This window comes from Psammomys obesus, unplaced genomic scaffold, assembly GCF_907164565.1.
Source record: "Psammomys obesus unplaced genomic scaffold, mPsaObe1.curated_primary_1811, whole genome shotgun sequence".
Lineage (NCBI taxonomy): Eukaryota > Metazoa > Chordata > Mammalia > Rodentia > Muridae > Psammomys > Psammomys obesus.
Window position 1 is genome coordinate 15,113,230 of NW_026595981.1, and position 21,964 is coordinate 15,135,193.

At 39.9% G+C, this 21,964-nt stretch overlaps 3 protein-coding genes across 3 annotated transcripts in view; 1 reads left to right on the top strand and 2 right to left on the bottom strand.

Moving 5' to 3' along the window:
• Stxbp4 (syntaxin binding protein 4) overlaps nt 1-11,632 on the bottom strand; it is a 144,024-nt gene extending 132,392 nt beyond the window's left edge. The window contains exons 1-2 of the mRNA XM_055620476.1: nt 11,568-11,632; nt 96-201 (exon numbers count right to left, since the gene is read on the bottom strand). The gene's annotated coding sequence lies outside the window, so the exon portion shown is untranslated. The remainder of the gene's footprint in view (nt 1-95; nt 202-11,567) is intronic.
• Nucleotides 11,633-11,711: 79 nt separating this feature from the next.
• Nucleotides 11,712-17,752, top strand: LOC129686160 (cytochrome c oxidase assembly protein COX11, mitochondrial). Its single transcript, XM_055619933.1, has 4 exons — nt 11,712-12,090; nt 13,705-13,860; nt 15,263-15,388; nt 16,026-17,752. The coding sequence occupies exons 1-4, from the start codon at nt 11,725-11,727 to the stop codon at nt 16,206-16,208; spliced, it is 831 nt and encodes a 276-aa protein (XP_055475908.1). The 5' UTR covers nt 11,712-11,724; the 3' UTR covers nt 16,209-17,752.
• Tom1l1 (target of myb1 like 1 membrane trafficking protein) overlaps nt 17,395-21,964 on the bottom strand; it is an 18,629-nt gene continuing 14,059 nt past the window's right edge. The window contains exons 7-9 of the mRNA XM_055619588.1: nt 21,874-21,959; nt 18,583-18,647; nt 17,395-18,045 (exon numbers count right to left, since the gene is read on the bottom strand). Of these exons, the coding sequence (XP_055475563.1) occupies nt 18,584-18,647; nt 21,874-21,959 (150 nt within the window). The 3' untranslated portion in view covers nt 17,395-18,045; nt 18,583. The remainder of the gene's footprint in view (nt 18,046-18,582; nt 18,648-21,873; nt 21,960-21,964) is intronic.

Genomic DNA, 21,964 nt, shown 5'->3' on the forward strand with positions numbered 1-21,964 from the left:
ACCATTAGATTTTTTTTTTCTGCTGTCACTGCAAAGATTAAAATAATACATCTTGAATACTCATAGGAGCTTTGTAAGCAGAGCAGAATTCCCACCCTTCCTTGACAGCGTGCTTCAATATTCACTTCAAAGCACTTCACAAGCTGCGAGGTCAAGAACTTCCAATGTCTCTCCAACAGTCTGTCCTCAGCACAGAGATCGCTAGAAGGAAAACAGAAGGACAAAGTATGATACCAGTCAGGGAGAGATTTGTTGGTTTAATAGCAAGGCTGCAAAAATCTACTAATGATAATAATAGCTTCATAAGCTCCCAGGAAAGCTTCTTTTCCAGAGACGTCTGGCCACATAATAGGTCTCTGAAGATGCACATGTCTTTTCCAATTGACACAGGGGGAATTGCTAGTTCCCACTGTGTAAGAGCTCACCGCATAGTCAGAGAAGGAGCAGAGAGTGCCTAATGAGGCTCTTCGCAAAGCTGCGGACTGTTCTTCTCATGAATACAGGGGGAAATGTGACTGGGAGTGAGGGGTTCACATGCTTTGTAAAGTATTTAGTTTTCAGGAAAGAAATACAGAGGCTTGGGCACAACATGATATATCTAAAGAAAAAAAAGCTAACTATGGCTTATAAAATATCCATTGAATTAAAAAATCTAACACACTAAGTAATTATGAACAGTAAAAGGTGGTATTAGGTGAGCACTCTGCTACATTCCTGTAATACCAGCACAAGGAGGCTGAGGAAAGAGAGGGCTTGAGTCTAAAGCCAGAGAGAACCTGTCTCAAGAAATAAACAAAAATCCCCAAAATAGAAAAAGAGAAAAGGGATGGTTAGAAAAAAGTGAGAGGGGAAAACAAAACATTTTAAGGATGGGTTTTGGGGAACCCACAGTGATGGTAAATCCAGGGTTTTTATTAAAGGCAGAGTATCTTTTTAAAAACATATAATACTTGCATTTATTCTTTGAGACTATCAGTCATGTATATAATGTATTGTGATCATTTAACCCATTTCTTTCTACAATTCCTTCCACACTCACTTTCCAACCTTACGTCCTTTTATTTTTTTCTCTTTTCTAAAAAGGAACCCATTGGATAAAATTAGTGTTGTCCATGTATCACTGATATGGGGACACTGGGGGGAGTCTTCTAAAGACAGGTATTATGGCTGGTGAGAGTCTAGCAAACATATAAAAATTTTCTCATGAATGCCGTCATGGACTAGTTCATAAATATAAAGCATCTAGCTGGTACTTCTTGGCATATATGCCTGCTAGGTTTTATGTAAACTTGACACAAGCTACAGTCACCAGAGGAGGGAACCTCAATTAAGAAAATTCCTCCCAATTCTCTGAGGAACCTCCAGATTGATTTCCAGAGTGGTTGTACAAATTCACACTCTCACCAGCAATGGAGGAGGGTTCTCCTTTCTCTGCATCCTTGCCAGCATGTGCTGTCACTTAGCCATTCTGATAGGTGTAAGATGGAATGTCAGAGTCCTTTTGATTTCCATTTTCCTGATGACTAAGGACACTGAGGATTTCTTTAAGTGCCTCTCGGCCATTTGAGATTCCTCTGTTGAGAATTTTTTGTTTAGATGTGTACCCCATTTTTAACTTGGATTATTTGGTTTGTTGATGTTTAATTTCTTGAGTTCTTTATATATTTTGGATAATAGCCCTTTGTTAGATGTAGGGTTGGTGAAGATCTTTTCCCCATCCATAGGCTGCCATTTTGTTCTGTTGACAGTGTCCTTTGTCTTACAAAGCTTTTCAGTTTCAAGAGGTTAACAATATTCGGCTGTGCTAGCAGAGGGGAGCCTAGCATAGCTGCCCTCTGAGAGGCCTCACCCAGCAAGAGATCAAAAAAGATACTGAGACAGCCAAACATTGGGCAGAGTGCAGGGAGCCTTGTGGAAGAGTGAGAGGAAGGATAGAAGGACCTGGAGGGAACAGGATCTCCACAAGAAGAACAACATAGGCAACTAACCTGGGCCCATGGGGTCTTGTAGAGACTGAAACACCAACCAAGGATCATGTATGGACTGGACCTAGGCTCCCTATACATATGTATCCAATGGACAGCTCAGTCTTCATATGGGTTCTCTAATAAGGGGAGCAGGGCTGTCTCTGACAAGGACTCTCTTGTATGCTTTTCTGTCACTTCCCCCTACTGGGCTGCCTTGCCAGGCCACTGTGGTAGAGGTTGCATCACTCAGTCCTGATGGGACTTGATGTGTTGGGATGGGTAGTGGTTGGGGTGGGAAGGGGAGTACAGGTAAGCGGGAAAGTGTTTGGGACAAGGAAGGCAGGAGAGAGGGAACTACGATTGGGAAGTAAAGTGACTAGATAGATAGATAGATAATCCCTCCATAAAATTAAGTTGTGCATTTTCTTAACTAATGATTAATGGGGGAGGAGCCAGACCAGTGTAGGTGGTGCCATGCCCCAGCTCCTGGTCCTGGGTTCTATAAGAAAGCAACCTGAGCAAGCTAAGAGGAACAAGCCAGTAAAAACCTGTACTTAATTGCCTTTGTTTCCATTCCTGCCCCCAGGTTCCTGCCCTGCTTGAGTTCCTATCCTGACACCCTCCAATGATGAACAGTGATGTACAAGTGTAAGCCCAATAAACCCTTTCTTCCCCAACTTGCTTTCAGTCATGGTATTTCATCACAACAATACCCTACCTAAGACAACGTAGGTTGTGCAGCAACTGAAAAGTTGAGTCTGGTATGGGACAGCCTACAACCAGGTCATGTATAAGGACCAGAGAAAAATGGGAAAAATGGACTAGTGTACTCATCTCACTCTGTTGTCATTTTAAGAGAGGACAAAGTGATGCTGACTACTCAGTCTAAGAAAAAAAAGTTGTGATATATGTGATTTGACAGTGACTTAGAAGTGGCCACCACTTAGTGATTTTAATGTGAATGTCAAATTAGACAATACATTTCCCGTTATGAAGTAAGACCTACAGGTTCAGATCATCCTGAAGAAAGAAAATGAGCAGCTTTAGAAATGGAGGCAACTTGTACACCACAGCAGAGGTCTTCAAAATAACATCAGCTATGTATACAATCATGGGTTACTTAAAAACACTGGCATGGCAGCTTTCATTCAGGAAAACTACTCTTGCTGGGTGTGGTGGCACACGTCTTTAATTCCAGCACTCAGGGAGGCAGAGGCAAGCAGGTCGCTCTGAGTTCAAGGACAGCCTGATCTACAAAGCCAATCCAGGACAGCCAAGGAGAACCCCTGTCTCGAAACAAAACAAAAAATGAGAGACAGAGAAAGAGAGAGAAAGAGGGAGAGAAACTACTCTCCCCATTCTTGAGTGTTCACTTTTGCTCTCCTTACTTTGTCTCCTCTCTCAAGTCTCTCTGGGGTGGGTGGGGATTAGGAATGCCTCCTTTCACTTTCCTTAACTGATCCTCTTTATGGAACGTGAAATTTTCATAAAGCCAAGATATGAAAGATGACTGAAAGTTACTGCACTATCTCCTTTACTTGGTCTCCAAAGGCAACAGTCCCTCTGCAACTGTACTTCTCTTTTCTTTCAGGAACTCAAGCAGCTCAGGAATGCTGTTCCTTTTTCTTGGAGCAGAAATGTTAAGACTCTGCTGGCATCACACAGCCCAACCTTGTGGAAGATAGGAAATGCTTCAGGAAAGGACTTGGGGCTTTGTGAAACATGAGCTCTTAACAGCACAGTCTCCTGAAACAGCCCCAACTTCTTGCTGTTTGTTTTCATTTCTCTGCTCCTCCACAGGTATCTAAGTTCAATAACAAATAGGTAAAGCACTAAATTCTTGTCCTTGTGAGCAAGTCAAGATTTCTGCAATCAGTGGTGTGAGAAAAACAATAAGCAGCTACAATCAAATGAGTTGTTTCAGATACTGAAAGATAATGTCAAAGGAGACTGGGCAAAGAAAAGCAAATTTCGAGTAGGCATGAGCCAAACAGTAAGAGAGCCACAGCTGAGGAAAAGACAAATGGTTCTTCAACAGCAAAACACATTTGGGTATCTGCAGAACACCAAGAAGTGCAGCCAAACCATAGTGATGGGGACAGGACAGGGTATACAGTAGGCAGGGTCTGTACTACCTAACCTCGTGCACAAAGGTAAGAAGCTTAGATTTTTGACCGATTTTAGTTCAAAGAATAACTTGACTATTCCTAGGAGATCAAGATTTTCCTTTTTACTTTATTCCGTTTTTAATCCAGCTAAGGTTGGGCTCTAGGATTCTGCATTTCCTCTTGGTTTTGTACCTTCGTTGTTTATTACAATAAGCATATTGTTTCATAGCTTGAATCATGCCAGAATGCCAGTCAGTTTTGGGATATAAGTGTCTGTGTGTGTGTGTGTGTGTGTGTGTGTGTGTGTGTGTGTGTGTGTGGTCTGATTTGATCAGGACTGGCTAAAACGCCTAATATACAATGAAAAAGAAAGAGTCCACACTAAGTGATTATTAAAATATTCAAGACAGAAACAAGCAGAGAATTGAATAAATGGAAGACAATCAAAGGTGGGACAATTTAGTATCAGTGTCTTATAGGACTGGACAAGCCACATATCCACGAAGGTGCCTTCACTATGATAAACGTTATTTGAATGAAGGGCATGTATTAATGAATGCCTTCGCATTTTATCATATCCAAGCTCATTTAAGACCATTTACAAGGACCAGTCTGTCAAAAAAAAAAAAAAAAATATATATATATATATAAACAGATGTCAGGAAATAAAAAAGGATACCAAGATATTCTGAGGCAACTTTAAGGCATCACTATGGGACACAGTGATTATCTAGCCTGCTTCAACTAAATTACAACTCATTTTTCTTACTATTTATATAACCATGTATTCCTTCACACTGTGTGCACAATTATTATAATAAATAGATCCAAATACTATTAAAATAATTGCTATGTATCTCATATTGCTGGATGAATCCAGGAACTTTATTAGGCAAATAAACTACTAGGAAATATAGATCAGTGGCTACACATTTAAATTCAAGTTGCAATTATATTATGCTTTAAAGATGTTGGAAAATATGAGCCAGACATGATGGCACACATCTTTAATCCCAGCACTGATGGGACAGGTGGCAGAAGCAAGTGTTTAGGACAGCCTGGTTTACAGAGTGAGTACCAGGACAGCCGGGGCTACATACTGAAATCCTATCTTAAAAAAAAAAAAAAATCAAAGAATGAATGTATAAATAAGAGAATATAGGATATTTATATGTCATATATAATAATTACATAAAATGTATATTACATATTAATATATAAATGTTACTGCCAACCAAACTTTAAAGCTACATCTTCAATATTTTTAACCAACGACTGGGTAAGACAACATTATTGAATATCAAAAATTTATAGGATTCTTTATTTTACCTTATATATGTAAAACTGGACATGACCATAGCTAACTAGAAGGAGTTTACCAGATTTAATTACTTTCTGCTGAAGGACAACATTGGACATTAAATGTCCAGTCTTTAACGGAGTCTAGCTAGGCTTTATATTTTAATGTTTAATCATACTTCTTGCTGTAGAACAGGGTTAGATTAGCCCCAGGAGTGCACATTCCGTCCATGGTGGAACACTACTCAACATTAGTTACCCCAGTGATTTATGCAAAATCACAAATACACTCAGACTCACCTAAGTGATAGCCTAGGGTTATGCATTCATTTAAAACTTTAGGGAAAAGCAAATAGATTTTAGCATTTCCTAATACTGCACTGTTCTTGTAGCTGTATATGTCAATCCTGTATTATAATATAAAGCCCTTGAACTCAGGTCTCCACAGTTTTCCGGCTTCAATCTTTATTTAGCTCTAGTTTGTTCTCGCTCAGAAATCATTTTAATATGTGCTACCTTGTAAATAAACACCTCAGCACACTAAATGACTTTAATCAAGGCAGAAGAAACCTTTCCTGATATAGGAATAGAAATGGTTGTGTTTTGTTGTTACCACTGTCCATAGCTTAGCTGCTTTCCTGCACAGGGTGCAGAAAAATATCAAGATGCATGGAGTCATCTGACTCTACCCCCCTGCATATACTCACACACATTACTTCAATACTCTGGTTTTTGTTGTTTTTGTTTTCTTTTTCATCTATCGAATGGGGAGATTGGCCTCAATGAGGACTGAGCTTGGAAGAGGGTAGAAGGGACTAGGTTTTCAAAATCAAACTCTTTCCAAATCACCTTTATTTCTTCAAAACTTAGGCTGAACAGTATAACTTTGGTCACTTTTCTTTGGACTCTGCCCTCTTTTCTTTTGTTCTGCTGAGTTTTTAGATGGAACCCAAAATGTAGCGCATTCTTTGGGTTAACATACCAGGCAGAAGAAAGCTCAGATGTTTGCAGCCAACTTCTCTGCTATGGTGATTTGCTCATGTACTGCGGAAACTAACAGGTAACTATATATATTTTAAAAAATAGACTATTTCTTGTGTTGGGCACATATACACAACTGTAACTCTATACACACAAACTGTCTAGTTCCATGTTGAAAAGATCAAGAAATGATGACTATTTCTGGCTCCCGAGCTTTTTGTCTAAGTATCACTCTCCCCTAAAGGAAGCCAAACTCCTGCAGTAACAGCTGATACCAAGGTCAGAGCAGGAAAAAATGCAAGAGGAACATGGAAAAGGTAAATTTTACCCTTAATTAGAATAGGATTCATGGGTCTATAATGACATAAACACAAAAGCAAATAAGAATGCATAACGGAGTAACACTCTGCCAATAATTCCAATAGTTCTCCCCACAACATTCAGTAGTTGATTCTTAATGACCATAACATATTTTTTTTTATGACCTTGTGATAAATGAGACTTGGCCAGGTGTGGTGGTATATACATCTGTAACTGCAGTGCTGGAGGCTGATGCAGGAGGATTGTGAGTTTGAAGCCAGCCTGGGATTCTTCGGCAAACTCAAAACAACAAAAATAAAAACAAACATATCCCTCAAGATCCATCTCATTAAAGAAATAAAAACATGAGTAATGAAGCAAGTTGACACTATATGACTCCTAAGGAAATTCAATGAGATGAGCCCATCACTTCTGCTGTGTTTCTATCGGAGGCTCATAAACCACAAGAAAGCATCACACACAAAACTCATATAAACATATACCAAGGGGCACTATACCGATTAACCAGCTGGTAATTAAAAATATCAAGGCCACGTAGACAGGCTAAAGAACTGTTTCAGACTGCTGAAAACTAAAGAGGCAGGACAAAAAGGGGCCTTCTTGGATTGGATTCTAGGACTAAGTTAGAAATAACTGGCACAAGTGGTATTAAGTTAAGCAGTGTCCATGAACACCATGGTGTGAAGTTCTGAAAGGACATGTTCCCTAAAATCCTCATGTTGAAACACTGACCCCAGTGCAGCTCTATCCGGATGAAAGACTTGTTAAGATTAAACGAGATCACAATGGTGGAACAACTGATGGGTCAGATGGGGTTAGTGTGCCCACAAGAATGGCATCACCAAGCTTGCAGACTCTTCCCTGGATGCTAGGACACGAGGCTACTACAAGTAAGGGAGAACCTTCATGAGAAAATAGACTAGCTAGCTCCTTGATCTTGGTTTTCCAGCCTCTAGAAACATAATACCTTTTGAGTAACCTAGTTTGAAGTGTTTATGGTGGCCCAAGGCAATAGCGTGGTAATATTGGATTGATGTTAAATACATGATTTTAATGGCTGTGTTGTGTTCTTATAGTCAACACTCATATTAGTATTCAGTTTACAGTTCCAAAATATCATGTCTGCTCTCTTCTCAAATGGTATAAAGATCTTAAAAGATTAGGAAAACTGGGTGAAGGATAAGTGGAACATTTATTAGTTCTGCAACATTTATATAACTTAAATTATTTCAACGTGAGAATCAGAAACTGAATAGTTTATCATCCAGAAACATTATCATAAATATGAGCTGTCATTTTACAATTTTACATCATCATATAGAAATTGGATTGGTGCCTATTTCATTTTATTAAAAGAGAAATCTAGAAAGACCTACATCACTTTACTGCTATCAAAACTGCTGTACCTCCATTTACACAATGGAATACTACTCAGAAATTAAAAACAAGGAAATCATGAAATTTGCAGGCAAATGGTGGGAACTAGAAAAGATCATCCTGTGTGAGCTATCCCAGAAGCAGAAAGACACACATGGTATATACTCACTTATAAGTGGATATTAGACATATAATATAGGATAACCATACTAAAATCTGTATACCTAAAGAAGCTAAGCAAGAAGGAAGACCCGGGGTGAGATGATCAATCCTCATTCAGAAAGGCAAATAGGATAGAGGATAGACATCAGAAGGTGAAAACAAGGAACAAGATAGGAGCCTACTACAGAGGGCCTCTGAAAGACTCTACCCAGCTGGATATTAAAGCAGATGCTGAGATACATAGCCAAACTTTGGGCAGAGTGCAGGGAATCTTATGAAAGAAGGGGAAGATAGATCTGGAAGGGTCTGGAGCTCCACAACAAGAAAAACAGAACCAAAAAATCTGGGCCCAGGGGTCTTTTCTGAGACTGATACTCCAACCAAGGACCATTCATAGAGAGAAACTAGAACCCCTGCACAAATGTGGCCCATGGAAGCTCAGTGTCCAAGTGGCTGAGTAATGGGAACAGGGACTGTGTCTGACATGAACTCAGTGGCTGGATCTTTGATCACCTCCCACTGAGGGGGGGGGGGTGCTTACCAGGCCACAGAGGAAGACTATGAAAGACAGTCCTGATGAGACCTGATAGGGTTAGATGAAAGGGTAGGAGGTTCTCCCCTATCAGTGGACTGGGGAAGGGACATGGGAGGAGATGAGGGAGGGTAGGATTTGGAGGGGACGAGGATGGAGGCTACAGCTGGGCTACAAAGTGAATAAACTGTAATAAATAAAAAAATATAGTAAAAAATAAACACTTTTTAAATTAAAATAAAAACAAATTGCTATACCTCAGATATTTACTTTCTTTCTTTCTTTCTTTTTTTTTTTTTTTTTTTTTGGTTTTTTGAGACAGGGTTTCTCTGTGCAGCCTTAGCTGTTCTGGACTCACTTTTGTAGACCAGCCTGGCCTTGAACTCACAGAGATCTGCCTGCCTCTGCCTCCCTGAGTGCTGGGATTATATGCATAAGCCATTACCCCTGGTTAGGTATTCACTTTCAATTAATAAATAAAAGCATTCATGATTACAAGTCTATTATAGACCTATTTATAAAACTACTTTGAATAATATGGAGAAAAATACCTGGAGGGGAAAAAAAAATTGAAGGCAATATACTGTTGGCTTCAAGCAACCGTTAGCATAGGATTTTTAAAATTTACAAGTGTATTGTCTGTACGTATGTGTGCACCGTGTGTGTGCAGTGCCCGAAGGGGCTAGAAAAGGGTATCAGACCCCTAGGAACTATAGACAGCGACAGTTCTGAGTACCTAGGTGAGTTCTGGGAACTGAACCCAGGCCCTCTGCAAGAACAGCAAATGCTATTAACCTCTGAGGTACCTCTCCAGCCCCGTAGTATGGACTCTGAGTCAGAAAATTAAAATATGAGAGGTCTTATCCTGAATATTTGACAATGCGGTGTAAGAATCAAGGTACATACAGAGAGAAAGGGTGGCCAAACACTGTCATAACAAGATGAAAGTGTGACACTGTACTAGAATGATGTACTAGACAATGACTACAGCCGGAAAATAACTGGATTTTACTGGTGCTGCAATTTAGTGGCTCTGTGACCACTAACTGGTTACTTACTATAGGCCATTGTCTCCATTTAGACTACTACTAAGGTGCCTCCTCACTTCTGCTTCTTTCCCTTCCCCCTGTCATTCTCACCATGTGACCATCTTATTCTTCCTTCATTGTGACTAAAATCAGATCAAATCACTCTTGTGTTCTAACACTATGCTTCCCTTATACGGGACTTAAATGGCTTTGTAGTATCAAGTCTCTGGATACCTGCTGTGACCCCATTTCCTTCCAGCTTTAGCTCTGCTCATTATGCAAGGTTCACACTGACCCTGTTTTGTCATTCTTTAATCCAATCCAATTTACTCCTGCTCTGGACTTGTGTATGGCCTGAGATTATTGTTTCCTGGTAGCTCTCCCTCCCCCTCTCTTCTTTCCCCCCCCCCCCCCCCCCCCCCCCCCCCCCCCCCGCATTCAGGAGTTACAGGCTCATAGGTCACCTCTAGGAAGACGATATTTTACCCATTACAGAGAAAGAACTTCAGGATCCCTCTTCCCTGTCGCTCTCGATGTCTTCATGCCATCAGCTACTTTCATGACACTGTTACTGAGATTCCCTTATTTACAAGTTTGCTTTCTGAGTCCATCACTAGGGACTGCAATCAATAACAAAAGTAACTGCGCCAGACTTATTTTTGGATGATGCCCAGCAAATTAAAAAGTGTATGGTTCGGTCAGAGTGTGAGGAAGAAGTGTTGACTGAGAGTTCTATGGGCCACTCCAGCTATTAGAAACAAGGTCTAGTTATAAGGAGGTGGGAAGGTGGGTATGAGAGAGGATGTTGGCATTTGATAGCTTCTAGAAGAGGGAAAGTCAGTTTTCCTTAATGGTGTGACCACTGGTACATCAGTCACACTCAAAGGCTGGCACATCAAAGAGGAGCTGGCCATCAGACTGGACTCAAGGTGGGTGAGTGGAGAGGGAGGTGAGGGTAGATCTGGGACAAGCCTGGAGGGGGGGGGGTGAATATAATCAAAAACACAGAGTAAAATATCCTCAAGGAATTAACAAAAACATTATTTTTTGAAAAGAAATAAGACCTAACTTTCATAAAATTCTTACTATGCCTCAAGCAATGGGAAATTCACTTTACATTTTTATCCAGTCATGAAATAAAGCCATCAGATTACAGCGAAGTTACAATAAAATACAATTTATGTAAGGACAAAGACTACAGCAAATTCATTAATGTTTAACCTCAGATTCTGCTCTTAGCTTTCTTTCTTTCTTTTTCTTTTTTTAAAAGCATATTTCCCCAGGGGTCTCTGTCTGCAAGGTGAAAACCCTTACTCCTTCAGCCAATCATTTAAAGGCCCTCACATCCTGGTCCTTCTGTTCTCAACAAACTTCAGTTTGCCAGCGGCTCTCCGACTTGATGCTTTTGCTGGGGAAATAACTAAAGGGGACATCAGCGCAGTGGTCGACGGCTGCCAGTGGGCTGGGAACATGCGGATGTCTAGAGCGTTGGAGAGGGATGCGGACCGCAAAGTTAAGTCTTCCCCAAAGAGGGAAGGTTGCCTGAGTTCAGGTCAGAGGCAGTCAGCAAAGGGGCCACGGAGCCCCAAGTGGAAGCCCCGCGGGAGGGTTGCCGCTGGGGGCCGCCAGGTCTGGACAAAGGCTGGTGGAGTTTGGGAAGATGGGGTTACCATCCCTAGTAAGGATCTTGCACGCGGAAGGCCCAAATGCATTCTCCTCAAAGTAAATTTAAAAAAGTATCAGAGGGAAACAAAGCGCGAGGGACAGCCACCTGGCAAAAACGCGAACTTACCCTCTTCTGGCCACCCGGCCTCCGTAGCCCGACTGCTACCTGTGGAATCTGGTAGTCAAGGCAGCGGCGGGGCTCAGCTCGGGTACCGCGAGACGGGGCGGGTCTCGCGAGATCTCGCTTAGCGGCCCTGACGGGCGGGCGTTCTTTCCGGGGGGTGATGGGAGGGCTTTGGTGTCCGGGAGGGAGGATCGTGGCCGCGTGTGGCCGGCGCTGGTGCCAGCCTGGGTGGTCGGGCCGGACCGTGGAGGATGCAGAGCGGGTTCTTAGGCCCGGGTGGGATGCCCTCGCAGGTGCGGAGCGGGGGCCGAGGCGGCTCGGGACGTGGACGCGCCCGAGCGGGAGGAACCGGGGTCCCGTCCCGCAGCCGCCGAGGCGTCCCGGGAGCAGCAACCCTTTCCAGCGCGCGCAGGAGGACGAGTGGCGCCGGCGGAACAAGACGGTGCTCACGTACGTGGCCGCGGCCGCCGTGGGCATGCTGGGGGCTTCCTACGCCGCGGTGCCCCTCTATCGGCTGTACTGCCAGGTAGGGAGGGACGAGGTGCAGGGCCCGTCCCACCCGCGCCGTCACCCCGCGGGGCTGCGGTAGGAACGGGGAGACCGAGGTTCCAGGCCGGGCGTGCTCAAGGTCACCACAGAACAACCCGCAGGTCTCGGGAAGGATGGAGCTGGTACCACGCCTCAGAAGGAGTGAGCTTACCTGAGAGCGCCGAGGGTTATCCCCGGGCCCTGGGGGAGTAGAGGTGAGAGGGGCTGTCACAGACCTGAAGGTTCACAGGGCGCCCCGCCCCCCAAAACAGAATTGTCCAACCTAAGGTGACAGTAGTGATGACAGAAATGGAAGTAACAGACGCTCCTCCGTGTACGTTCACAGGCTAGGTTTAAGGGTAACCCCTAAAACCAAGTTCCATGTTAAAACGCTGCCGTCTCCAGAAGAATGCTCTGTTACTTGTGCCCCATTTAAGAGCAAATTAAAATATAATTAAAAGGAACTATGGTACTCACTAATAGTGATTGAGCCCAGAACATCATGTTAGTGCTTGTTTTCTACCTGTTTTCGTCTATTTTAGTTTAAGCCCCGAACTTGAGAAACTTTAATAACGTGCGTCCCAGGAATATATAAGGAATTGATATTTCACTTAGATTACTTTTTATTCAACTGACTTGAATTCTTTAGGAAAAAAAAATAGTTTATCTTAAAATTCAATCTCTTACAGAATCATATACTTGTGAAATAAGTTCAAATACTTGCCCTGCGATTTATCTTATAGGATTGAAGTGCAGTTTGACATTTTTGAGAGAAATTGAATGAAGCTAACAAGTAACATTTGTAACAAGCAAAAGAAACCTAATGAAGTATTACTAGGGTAGGTTTTTAGGGTATTTTCTTAGCCTCAAATTTGGTGTTTTGTTTTATTTCTAGCATAGGAAAGGTAAGTTATCTGGAAATCAGAATTCTGGTAACCTCAAGCAGCAGAATGTCTTGGAAGCAACACCTCCCCCATATCCAATAAGGAAATAATGGCAATGAAGAAATGTCAGATACAATTTACTCTTTACTCTTTTGTAAATTACTGTTTTATGGTAGTTGGCTGGGTAGCCAAAAAAAAAAAGGTCAGGTACTCATATTAACTGGTGATTAAGGATAAAAGGCTAAACATTAACCCACCAACCTGGGGAAAATATGATGCCCTAGAAAAGTAGATTATAAAAATATAGTTACAAACTAATTTGAAGTATAAAAACTATGGTATAGAAAAGGATACATGGGAATAAGGAAAAGTTAGATATTTCTGTGATTTAGTTGAAATGACTAGGTTCAGATAAACTTTTCCTTTTTTAAGTGAGTAATAGTTTATTAAAAATATACTAACAATGAAGGGACCTGTGTTTAATGAAAGTTCCACTTAAAAATTTTTACTATACTCTCAGTGACAATAGTTTTCAAAACCTGCTTTTTAAAATTACTCATTTCTGAAAAGACATTACTTCTACAAATATAGGTAAACCATTGATACAGTTACAGGAAATGGTCAGCTTGGCTCCAAGTAGAACTTTCAGTTGTTTTCCAAATTTTACTTTTACCTAGTAAGTGGAGATCTTAAAATTGTTGCTTAATGTACCCAATGTCTCATTCTAGACTACTGGACTTGGAGGATCAGCAGTGGCCGGGCACTCGTCAGACAAGGTTGAAAACATGGTACCTGTGAAGGATCGGATCATTAAGGTCACTTTCAATGCTGATGTTCATGCCAGTCTCCAGTGGAACTTCAGACCTCAGCAAACGGAGATATATGTAAGTGACTAATGTGTCCATTGCTTAGACTGTCAAACCTTCTGAGCTTTTTTCAAGATGCTAGTACACCCCATGAATAATTACACTTAAAATATTTGTACTCTGTGATTCACGATTCTTCAGTTATTAGTGCTTTAAAAATGTCCACTTTTTAATAGTACCTTACCGTTAAATGTAACCATAACATTTGGGGTTTTTGTGACAGAGTTTCAGTGTGTAGCCTGGCCTGAAACTTGTGGTTCTGCCTCAGCTTAGCCTGGCTTGCTATTTTTCTTGATTTTTAAAAGTTTTATTTAGTCAGTTTTATTCTGTTTGTAAGCTTATTGTAATTAGATTTAAGGTCAGTTTAACATTTCTATCCCCTTAAAAATATTCAACTATGGCATTAAGATCTAAGTGAATTAGATGTATAGAAGCATTGAGTGTGTATGGTGCTCGCTATACTTTAACTTTGAATCAACTTGGAACAATGTCATGTGTTTATCATATGATTAAAAGATGACTGAATCTTTTGGTCATTAATGTTGAACGAATAGCAATACCTGGTCATATTATATAGCTTCCTGACTTTTACTCTGGTATAAATGATAATAGAAAAAAATGTGGATAATCATTGATAATAATAAAAAGTAATTTACTAGTTTATCAGAATTATTTCTATCCCTCAAAAAGAAAAAAAATGTAATGGGTGGGGAGAGAATACTGAAATGTGAACCAAGGGCCCTGTATGTGCTAGGCAAACAATAATTGTAGTCCTGGATTTGAGGATTTGAGGCTATTATTAACAAACCCTTATAAATCAGAGTGCCTGTCCAGTTCAGTAAACATCACCTAAATCATATTAAGCATTTTGTAAGTTACGGTTTTGCATGGTGGTTCAAATTGCATGGCAGTAAACAAGGTGATAGTGAATTGTTACAGGTGGCATAATGCCCAATGGAAACTTTTACAGCCTTGGTTGCCGTTTTTGTTTGTGTTTTAATTCCTCAGGGTATTAACACCTTTTAACAAATTTTATTCAGTCAGTTTTACTATGGTTTAAGTTATTCAGAATTAAGGTAAGTTTGACATTAGCATCCTTCAAAAAGTTGTCAATCATGACATTCAGGTTTAACTGTTACAGAGTAGTTGGGCTTGAACTTTGGTTTGCCTGTCCTGTCCTTGGACACATTGTAACTAATCTGTAGAATTTTGCTTGAAGAACATCAGACAACCAACAGGGACATTCATAACAATGATTCTTTATTGATGTAAGCAAATACAGTCTGAAACTAAGATAGGCTTGTAATTTTCACACTACATTAGGTTAGGTGTTATGATCCAATTAATAGGCAAATGATATGATTCTTAATTTAGCAGAAGGAAGAATGGCATTAGAGTTAACATGTGTTTATTGAAACAGGTGGTACCAGGAGAGACTGCACTGGCATTTTATAAAGCTAAGAATCCTACTGATAAACCAGTAATTGGAATTTCTACATATAATGTTGTACCATTTGAAGCCGGACAGTATTTCAATAAAATACAGGTAAACTGAATGTCAACTTTATGATAAAAGTATGAGAAGCTGCTTAATATGAATTAAATGTTTTTAATTTCTAAAACTTCATTTTGGCTGGGTGTTGTGCTTCATGCCTATAATAGTACTCAGGAGGCTGAGATGGGAGCAGGGCCATGAGGTAGAGGCCAGTCCAGATATGGCATAGATTCTAGGCCAACCTAGATAACATTGTGAGACCCCGTTTCAGAAAAAATAAAAATAAAAGCTGAAGTCAGTACGTATTTTGTCCAAATATAAAGTCTTATTAAAATCTTCATTGCCTACACCTTCTAGCTAGTGCTTGTTCCTTTTGTTTGTTTTAAGACAGGATCTATGTAATCGTGGCTGCCCTGGAACTCTGTGTAGACCAAGGCTTTCTCGAACTCCCAGAGACTCACCTGCCTTCCAAGTGGTGGAATAAAAGGGCTGCACCACTACACCTGGCTACTCTATTTGTTTCTAAGATTAGAATTAAGTTGCTTCTAACCCTCAAAGCAAAACTCAGTGTTCGATGAAAAGATGCTGCTATCTTATAATGGCATTTGAGGGCAGGAAATGAATATTGGTTTGTTTTAAGTAATAGAGTAAGACTGTTACTCATCGAGTATCTTTCTATAATTTGTAGTGCTTCTGCTTTGAAGAACAAAGACTTAATCCACAAGAAGAAGTAGATATGCCAGTGTTTTTCTACATTGATCCTGAATTTGCAGAAGATCCAAGAATGGTGAATGTCGATCTCATCACTCTTTCTTATACTTTTTTTGAAGCAAAGGAAGGGCACAAGTTGCCAGTTCCAGGCTATAACTGAAGTAGCTTCCAACACCTGCTTCAGATTTGTGATTTTTGGAAAATCATGTATTGTACTTTCTCAGAAGAGAAATATTGTACACTAATGTATATTGAAACCTTGTGTTTTAAATGTTTTTACCTTCCCCATTTCATTTCTATAATCCACTTATGACTGAGAGAACAGGTTCGAAACTCGGTCTGTGGTGAAAAGATGCTGCTATCCTGTGGTGATGCTTAAGGAAATGAATTAAGTTTTAAGTAATGGAATATGAATGTTGTCCACTAAGCCTGTGAACATATGACTCCCCAGTGTACAACAATGTGACAGTTAAAGACTGCACTAGGGCCCAGGAGATGAATCAGTGGGTTAAAGTGTTTGCCACAGAGGCCTGACAACTTGAGTTCTGATTCCTGGAACCAGCCTTAAAGGAGTGAATATGGTAGCTCACACCTTAATCCCAGAGTTCTTAAAGTGAGGTGGGAGGTTAAGCCAGGGGGCTCACCTTGCCTTTGTATGCATGCTCTGGCTGCCCACACCCATACATAAGCTGCTTTAATAGTTCACCTTAATTCTATAGTTGCCTTCTGTAGTGTTAGCCCTTCATACGTATAGTAATGTATCTGAAAACTTAGAAAAAGAATGTATGCCCAACTGTTTTAGTTCATAGACTGGAACTTATCACCAAGCAAGGCAGTTGGCCTTCAGTATAAACCAGCACTGTTTAAACTTTTTAATACTTATTTATTTTGTGAATGGCACCCGTGCTGTAGCAGATAGTATAGTAGTGAGTGCAAATGCTGTGGGAGATAGTTTTCTTTTACCATGAGGGTTTCAGGAATCCAACTGAGGTTGTCAGACATGGTAACAAGTGCCTTCACCTGTTGAGCATCTTTGGCCGAGTCGACAGTTTTAAAAATTCAGAGTGGAAGAAGAGTCACTAAGCTCTAAGGCTTGCTCCAAGTTTGAATTCCTAATCAAGCGTGGCCTTTTCTGTTAAGATTGAGGGCTATTTTATTCAGAGTACTAAATAGATAATGGAAATGATGGTATCATGATCTCACAGAAGAATTACACCTAATAGTCTGTGCTAGCATTTACCATCATAATTTCCAAGTTTATTATCATTTAAGAATGAAATTGTGAAGACTGACCTAAAAGCTCTTAGAGGTAAAAAACAAACAAAACAAAACAGGAACAACACAACTCTGAGAAATTAATAGTAATTTAATTTTAAGCGAATGATGCACTGTTCTGTTTTCCAGTAGTCTTTGTTTCAAATCAAAATGTAAAATATAATAAAAGGCAAAAATGTTTTAATATTATAAAGAACTATACTTAAAGGCCACCTGATACAGTGGCCTACTCAGGCACTTGAAACATAATTAAACAAGTCATCAAGTCTTTAAAGCAGTTCTAAACCAAAGTGTTATTTATCAACAAGTGCAAACTGATTTCTACATTCAGATTCAGTTAAATGAAGGCACTCATTTTCTTCCTCATTTCTTGTCCTCATCTGTTCACAATGTCTTTCTTGTAGTAAAGTGATCTACAAGTACCCTTAATAGATGTGTCATGATTTGTATTGGTAGGAATGCCTGCACAACATGAGTCTACAGTCTAACCAGTTGGCCTAGTACCAGGCAGTTTCCATTGTGCTGGTTGTTAAAATTGTTACAACCAGGTTCTCCTAAATCCCAAGCCACGGTCAGGAACAGTAGTGTTAGCCCAGACGTGTTAACTATCTTGTTGAAGCTTCCAGCAGAGAGGTGGTCCACTGTTGCAGGTCTTGTCCGTCAGGCCTCAGTTGATGAGGGTTGATCAGGGACTGGCCCTTTGTGATGATCAGATCATCCATCTGAAATAAAGGGAAGACATTGGCCCATTTCCCACACTCCCTGAAGGACTGGAAGGCCACACAGTTAAGCAGAGGAAAAGCTGGAATGCACTTCTTTGAAGGTTGCAGATGTGAAGAGAATAAAAAGTGAACAGGTCAGTGGAGACCAGGCATCCGGTAGTGTATAAATAGGATACCTGGTGTAGGAGTATTAATGATGGAGTTTGTTGGTACAGCTGGCAGGTATGGACTGCATTCTGAAGCCATAAGAGATGCTTTAAAATGACAAGGAATTTCTACCAATCACCTGTTTTTGTTAGCATTAATACTTGATATAACCAAAACCAACTTTTGAATTCTATGCCTCATTTCTGGATAGTAAGATCAGAGATTATATTTCATTAGTGAGTGCTGGTTATCACTGACTAATTCAGAGGAACTTGGTATTATACTAAAATGAGTGTCAAACTTACATGGTCCTTATAGAATTCAATACAAAATGTGATAATTCCACTGAAATTACATGGAAGTTAAGTTGCATGACCTGGTGTCTTTTACCTCAGCAGTCACTATTACTTTGAGCTCCTCTGTGGTGGTAAGCATCAATTTCTTCATAAACAGCTCTGAAAAAAAGCCACCAAAGCAGAAAAATTACACATCTTTCAAAGTACTGTATCACCACCAGCAAAACCAAAATGCGGACTGTTTGGGGAGGTTAGGCATTCTAAGTGAATAAAAACATAGATCTTTATCCTTGAGCTTATTCTAACATAAAACATCTAATGTCAGAGTTCTTTCCTATGCCTGTTGAAAGCCAATTTATTTTAATGGAAAACTGGCTCAAATTTTTTTAACTTAAAAATAATAGCTCTGAATTTTAAAATATTTTAAAAATTTAAGTTTGCGTTATTTAACATTGTATTATAGTCTAGACTTGGGAGAAGCCTTTAGCTTATATTAGTCATTTGTGTACCTTTAATAAATTATAATTTTTAATAATTTCCCTTAGTTTTTTTAATATGTATCTTTATAACTCTGTTCCCAAAATTGGCATTCATATATAGAATGGTAACAAAATACAGCTGGGGAAATCTTCAAAATAACAGCATTATGAAACAAACTGAAGAACTTCATAAACTTTACAATATTTCTAAAAAGTCTGGACTTCTTTCAATAAAGTAAATTTTACCTTTTACCCTCCCTAAACCACTAATCATAGTACCTCTCCAGAAAAAAAACCTCATGTCTTACAAAGTTGCTTTTCTTAATATGGAAACTTCACTGTCCTTTCTTAGTCCCCCCTTTATGTGCTTTGCCCTTTCATGGTCCTGTCAACCTCTGTCTTCTCAAATACCTCTTCAACAAATGCCCTCTTTTCCAAATCTTCAACTTCTATACTAAGTTCTAACCCTCCATAGCTCCAGTGTTTTTTTTTTTTTTTTTTTTTACCTCTGCAGTCTCTCATCCCATAGCTACCAGAACCTACCTTAATGCTCTTCTAATTCCCAAGACATGCCCATCATTTTACATTTTAAGTTCTTAAAAGTTACTGTGTGTGTTTTCATTTTCACTTCTTCTGTCTCCAGTTCACTAAAGTGGTTTTTAATAAAACCATCCATTTCCATGTAACTTAATCCAATTTGTAGTTTTGGAGTTTTGACCTATTTTGTACTCTGGGTAGTGTTCATCATAGCTATGCCCAGGTTAAGTATCCACATCTGGCAATAGGTCCCTATTTCTTCATTCTTCATGTTGGCAGTTCCAGTTCGGTGAATGTGCTAAAACTTTCTACTGGGTTTCTATTTAAGTTATTTTGTAGACTTGGCAAAAGCCAGCATGCTGCCTCCTCTGATTCCCCTCTAGCCTCCAGTTATGTTACTTATTCCTGTTACACACATTCTAGTCACTGTATCCTTTACTATTGGCATAAATTACAAATACTTACTTGCCTGCCAGTTTTTTTAACTTATGTCTCCACATTACATTTAAAGTTTATAAGAACAGAGTGTCTTATTCGGAATTAGATAATAGTCACTGCCTTCAGTATATAGAAAATGTTCAACAAGAGAATTGTGTGTATTCTGGAGATAAACATATAAATATATGTCCCACTGGGAAGAAAAGAAAATTCTTGGCCTAGGATTCCTGGCCAACCAGTGTGGAAACTCCAGAACTTCCAAGATTCTACGCTTTTCCTTAGAAGTTCCTGGATTTAATCAGACCTAAAATGGAACTGAGGCTCTCAAGTCTCCAGAAAGCAAGAACCCGTGGTAGTAAGAGTTCAGGGTATCAGTTCTGCAGGTTGTCTACTGAGCTTCTCCCCTGTGGCACCTAAACATGACATACCAAAGGAAAGCTGTTAGTTAATCGGAATATGTTCAGGAACCTGATGTATCTGGACGTGGAATTTAAGTACCAGTTTCTTTAACTGCTAATAGGTTCAGTGACATAGGTACTTTATTAAGCATTGACTTAGGGAAATTCCGTCACCCCGAGTTAGGAAAAGTGCTTAGCAGTTGGGTGTTGTGGTACAGCCTTATAATCCCAGCACTCATGTCAGGGCAGGAAGGTCTCCTGTGTCCATTAAGGCTTACTAATAAATGATGCCAAAATAGCTGTCTATTCTAAGGGCTTAAATAAGGTGACACTATCAAATGCTTACATGTGTTGGGCTGTTGGCAGTCATGGGTCAAGTGGACCATGGTGAACTACAGAGTATATGCTATACAGGAGACAGATATTCCTCACAACCACAGCCTTTGCTAGCATACAAGAATGCAAGCCTGGTACTTCTACAGTATCCCAAAGCTTCAGAAGTACTGACTGTTTTGATTATACTAGTTCTTAACTACTGGTAATTAATTTTTAAAATGTACATTTTAAATTCTGTATAGATCAAACAAAATACAACTGGAGACCAGGTATAGACTTCAGGCTACCAGTTTCTGAATGGTGATTTCCAAAAACCTGTTTTTGAGCATTTTTCACAATGGGGGAGGGAGGTAATCTGTCACTTAAAAGAGGATATTAAATCTATGATATGGAACTAGAGAGATGGCGCAGCAGTTAGGAGCACTGGCTGTTTTTCAGAGGACTTAGGTTCAATTCCCAGCGCCCACAGAGAGGTTTACAATGGTATATACTAACAGTTCCAGGGAATTGGATGCCCTCTTGTCTTCACAGGTTCAGGGTATACATGTGGTACACAGACATGCATGGAGCAAAAAAAACACAAAATAAAAACCCTATAATGTGTTTACTGTCCCATCTATAGCTTCGCAAACAACATTAAGTGATGGTACCTTAAGGATTTCAAGTTAAAGGCATTTTCCTTTTCCTTTTGGTCAAGCTCTGCCATGTAGCCTACACTGGCCATGTAATCCTCCTACTTCTGTCTCCTATGTGCTGAAAGTATATGGGTCCTATATGGCTATACCTGGCTACAAAACAATTTTAACATTAATAGTCACATTTAAGGATAATTTTAACAGACATGTTGAATGCAAAAAGTTCTTTCACATGTCTTGATCCAGTTCTGGGAGAAGAGTTTTAAAATGTATCATTACCATGTCAGCAATGAATAGTGCCTTGCCTCCAATCTCTGCAGAATGTTAGTTCTGCTTATTTCTTAAAGTGCTACCCTAGTATTTTTATTTTTCAGTCACAGGCTGAGAACAATAAGGCCATCAAGAGCAATAGCTACCATAAAACCTAATAAATCATTTTAAATAAGGCAATCAATTTTTCCCAAGAGCTAAACAAAGTTAAATGAATGACCAAGCTCAGTTAGCTCTGTCATCCAAGAGAACCACAACAAAACATAAATTAATAATTGTATAAATGACTTACTCTGTAGCAGGAGCTAAAGGATCAAACTCCATTACCTCGTAGTAATTGGGTGGCTGGAGATCATTGCTTGTTGTCACTTTAGGTGGGGGGG

What these genes read in the sequence shown, in the direction of transcription:
- LOC129686160 (XM_055619933.1), top strand. Translation starts at nt 11,725, where the DNA reads ATGGGAGGGCTTTGGTGTCCGGGAGGGAGGATCGTGGCCGCGTGTGGC. An exon ending in TCTATCGGCTGTACTGCCAG is followed by an intron (nt 12,091 to 13,704) that starts GTAGGGAGGGAC and finishes GTCTCATTCTAG; the next exon opens with ACTACTGGACTTGGAGGATC. An exon ending in AGTATTTCAATAAAATACAG is followed by an intron (nt 15,389 to 16,025) that starts GTAAACTGAATG and finishes TATAATTTGTAG; the next exon opens with TGCTTCTGCTTTGAAGAACA.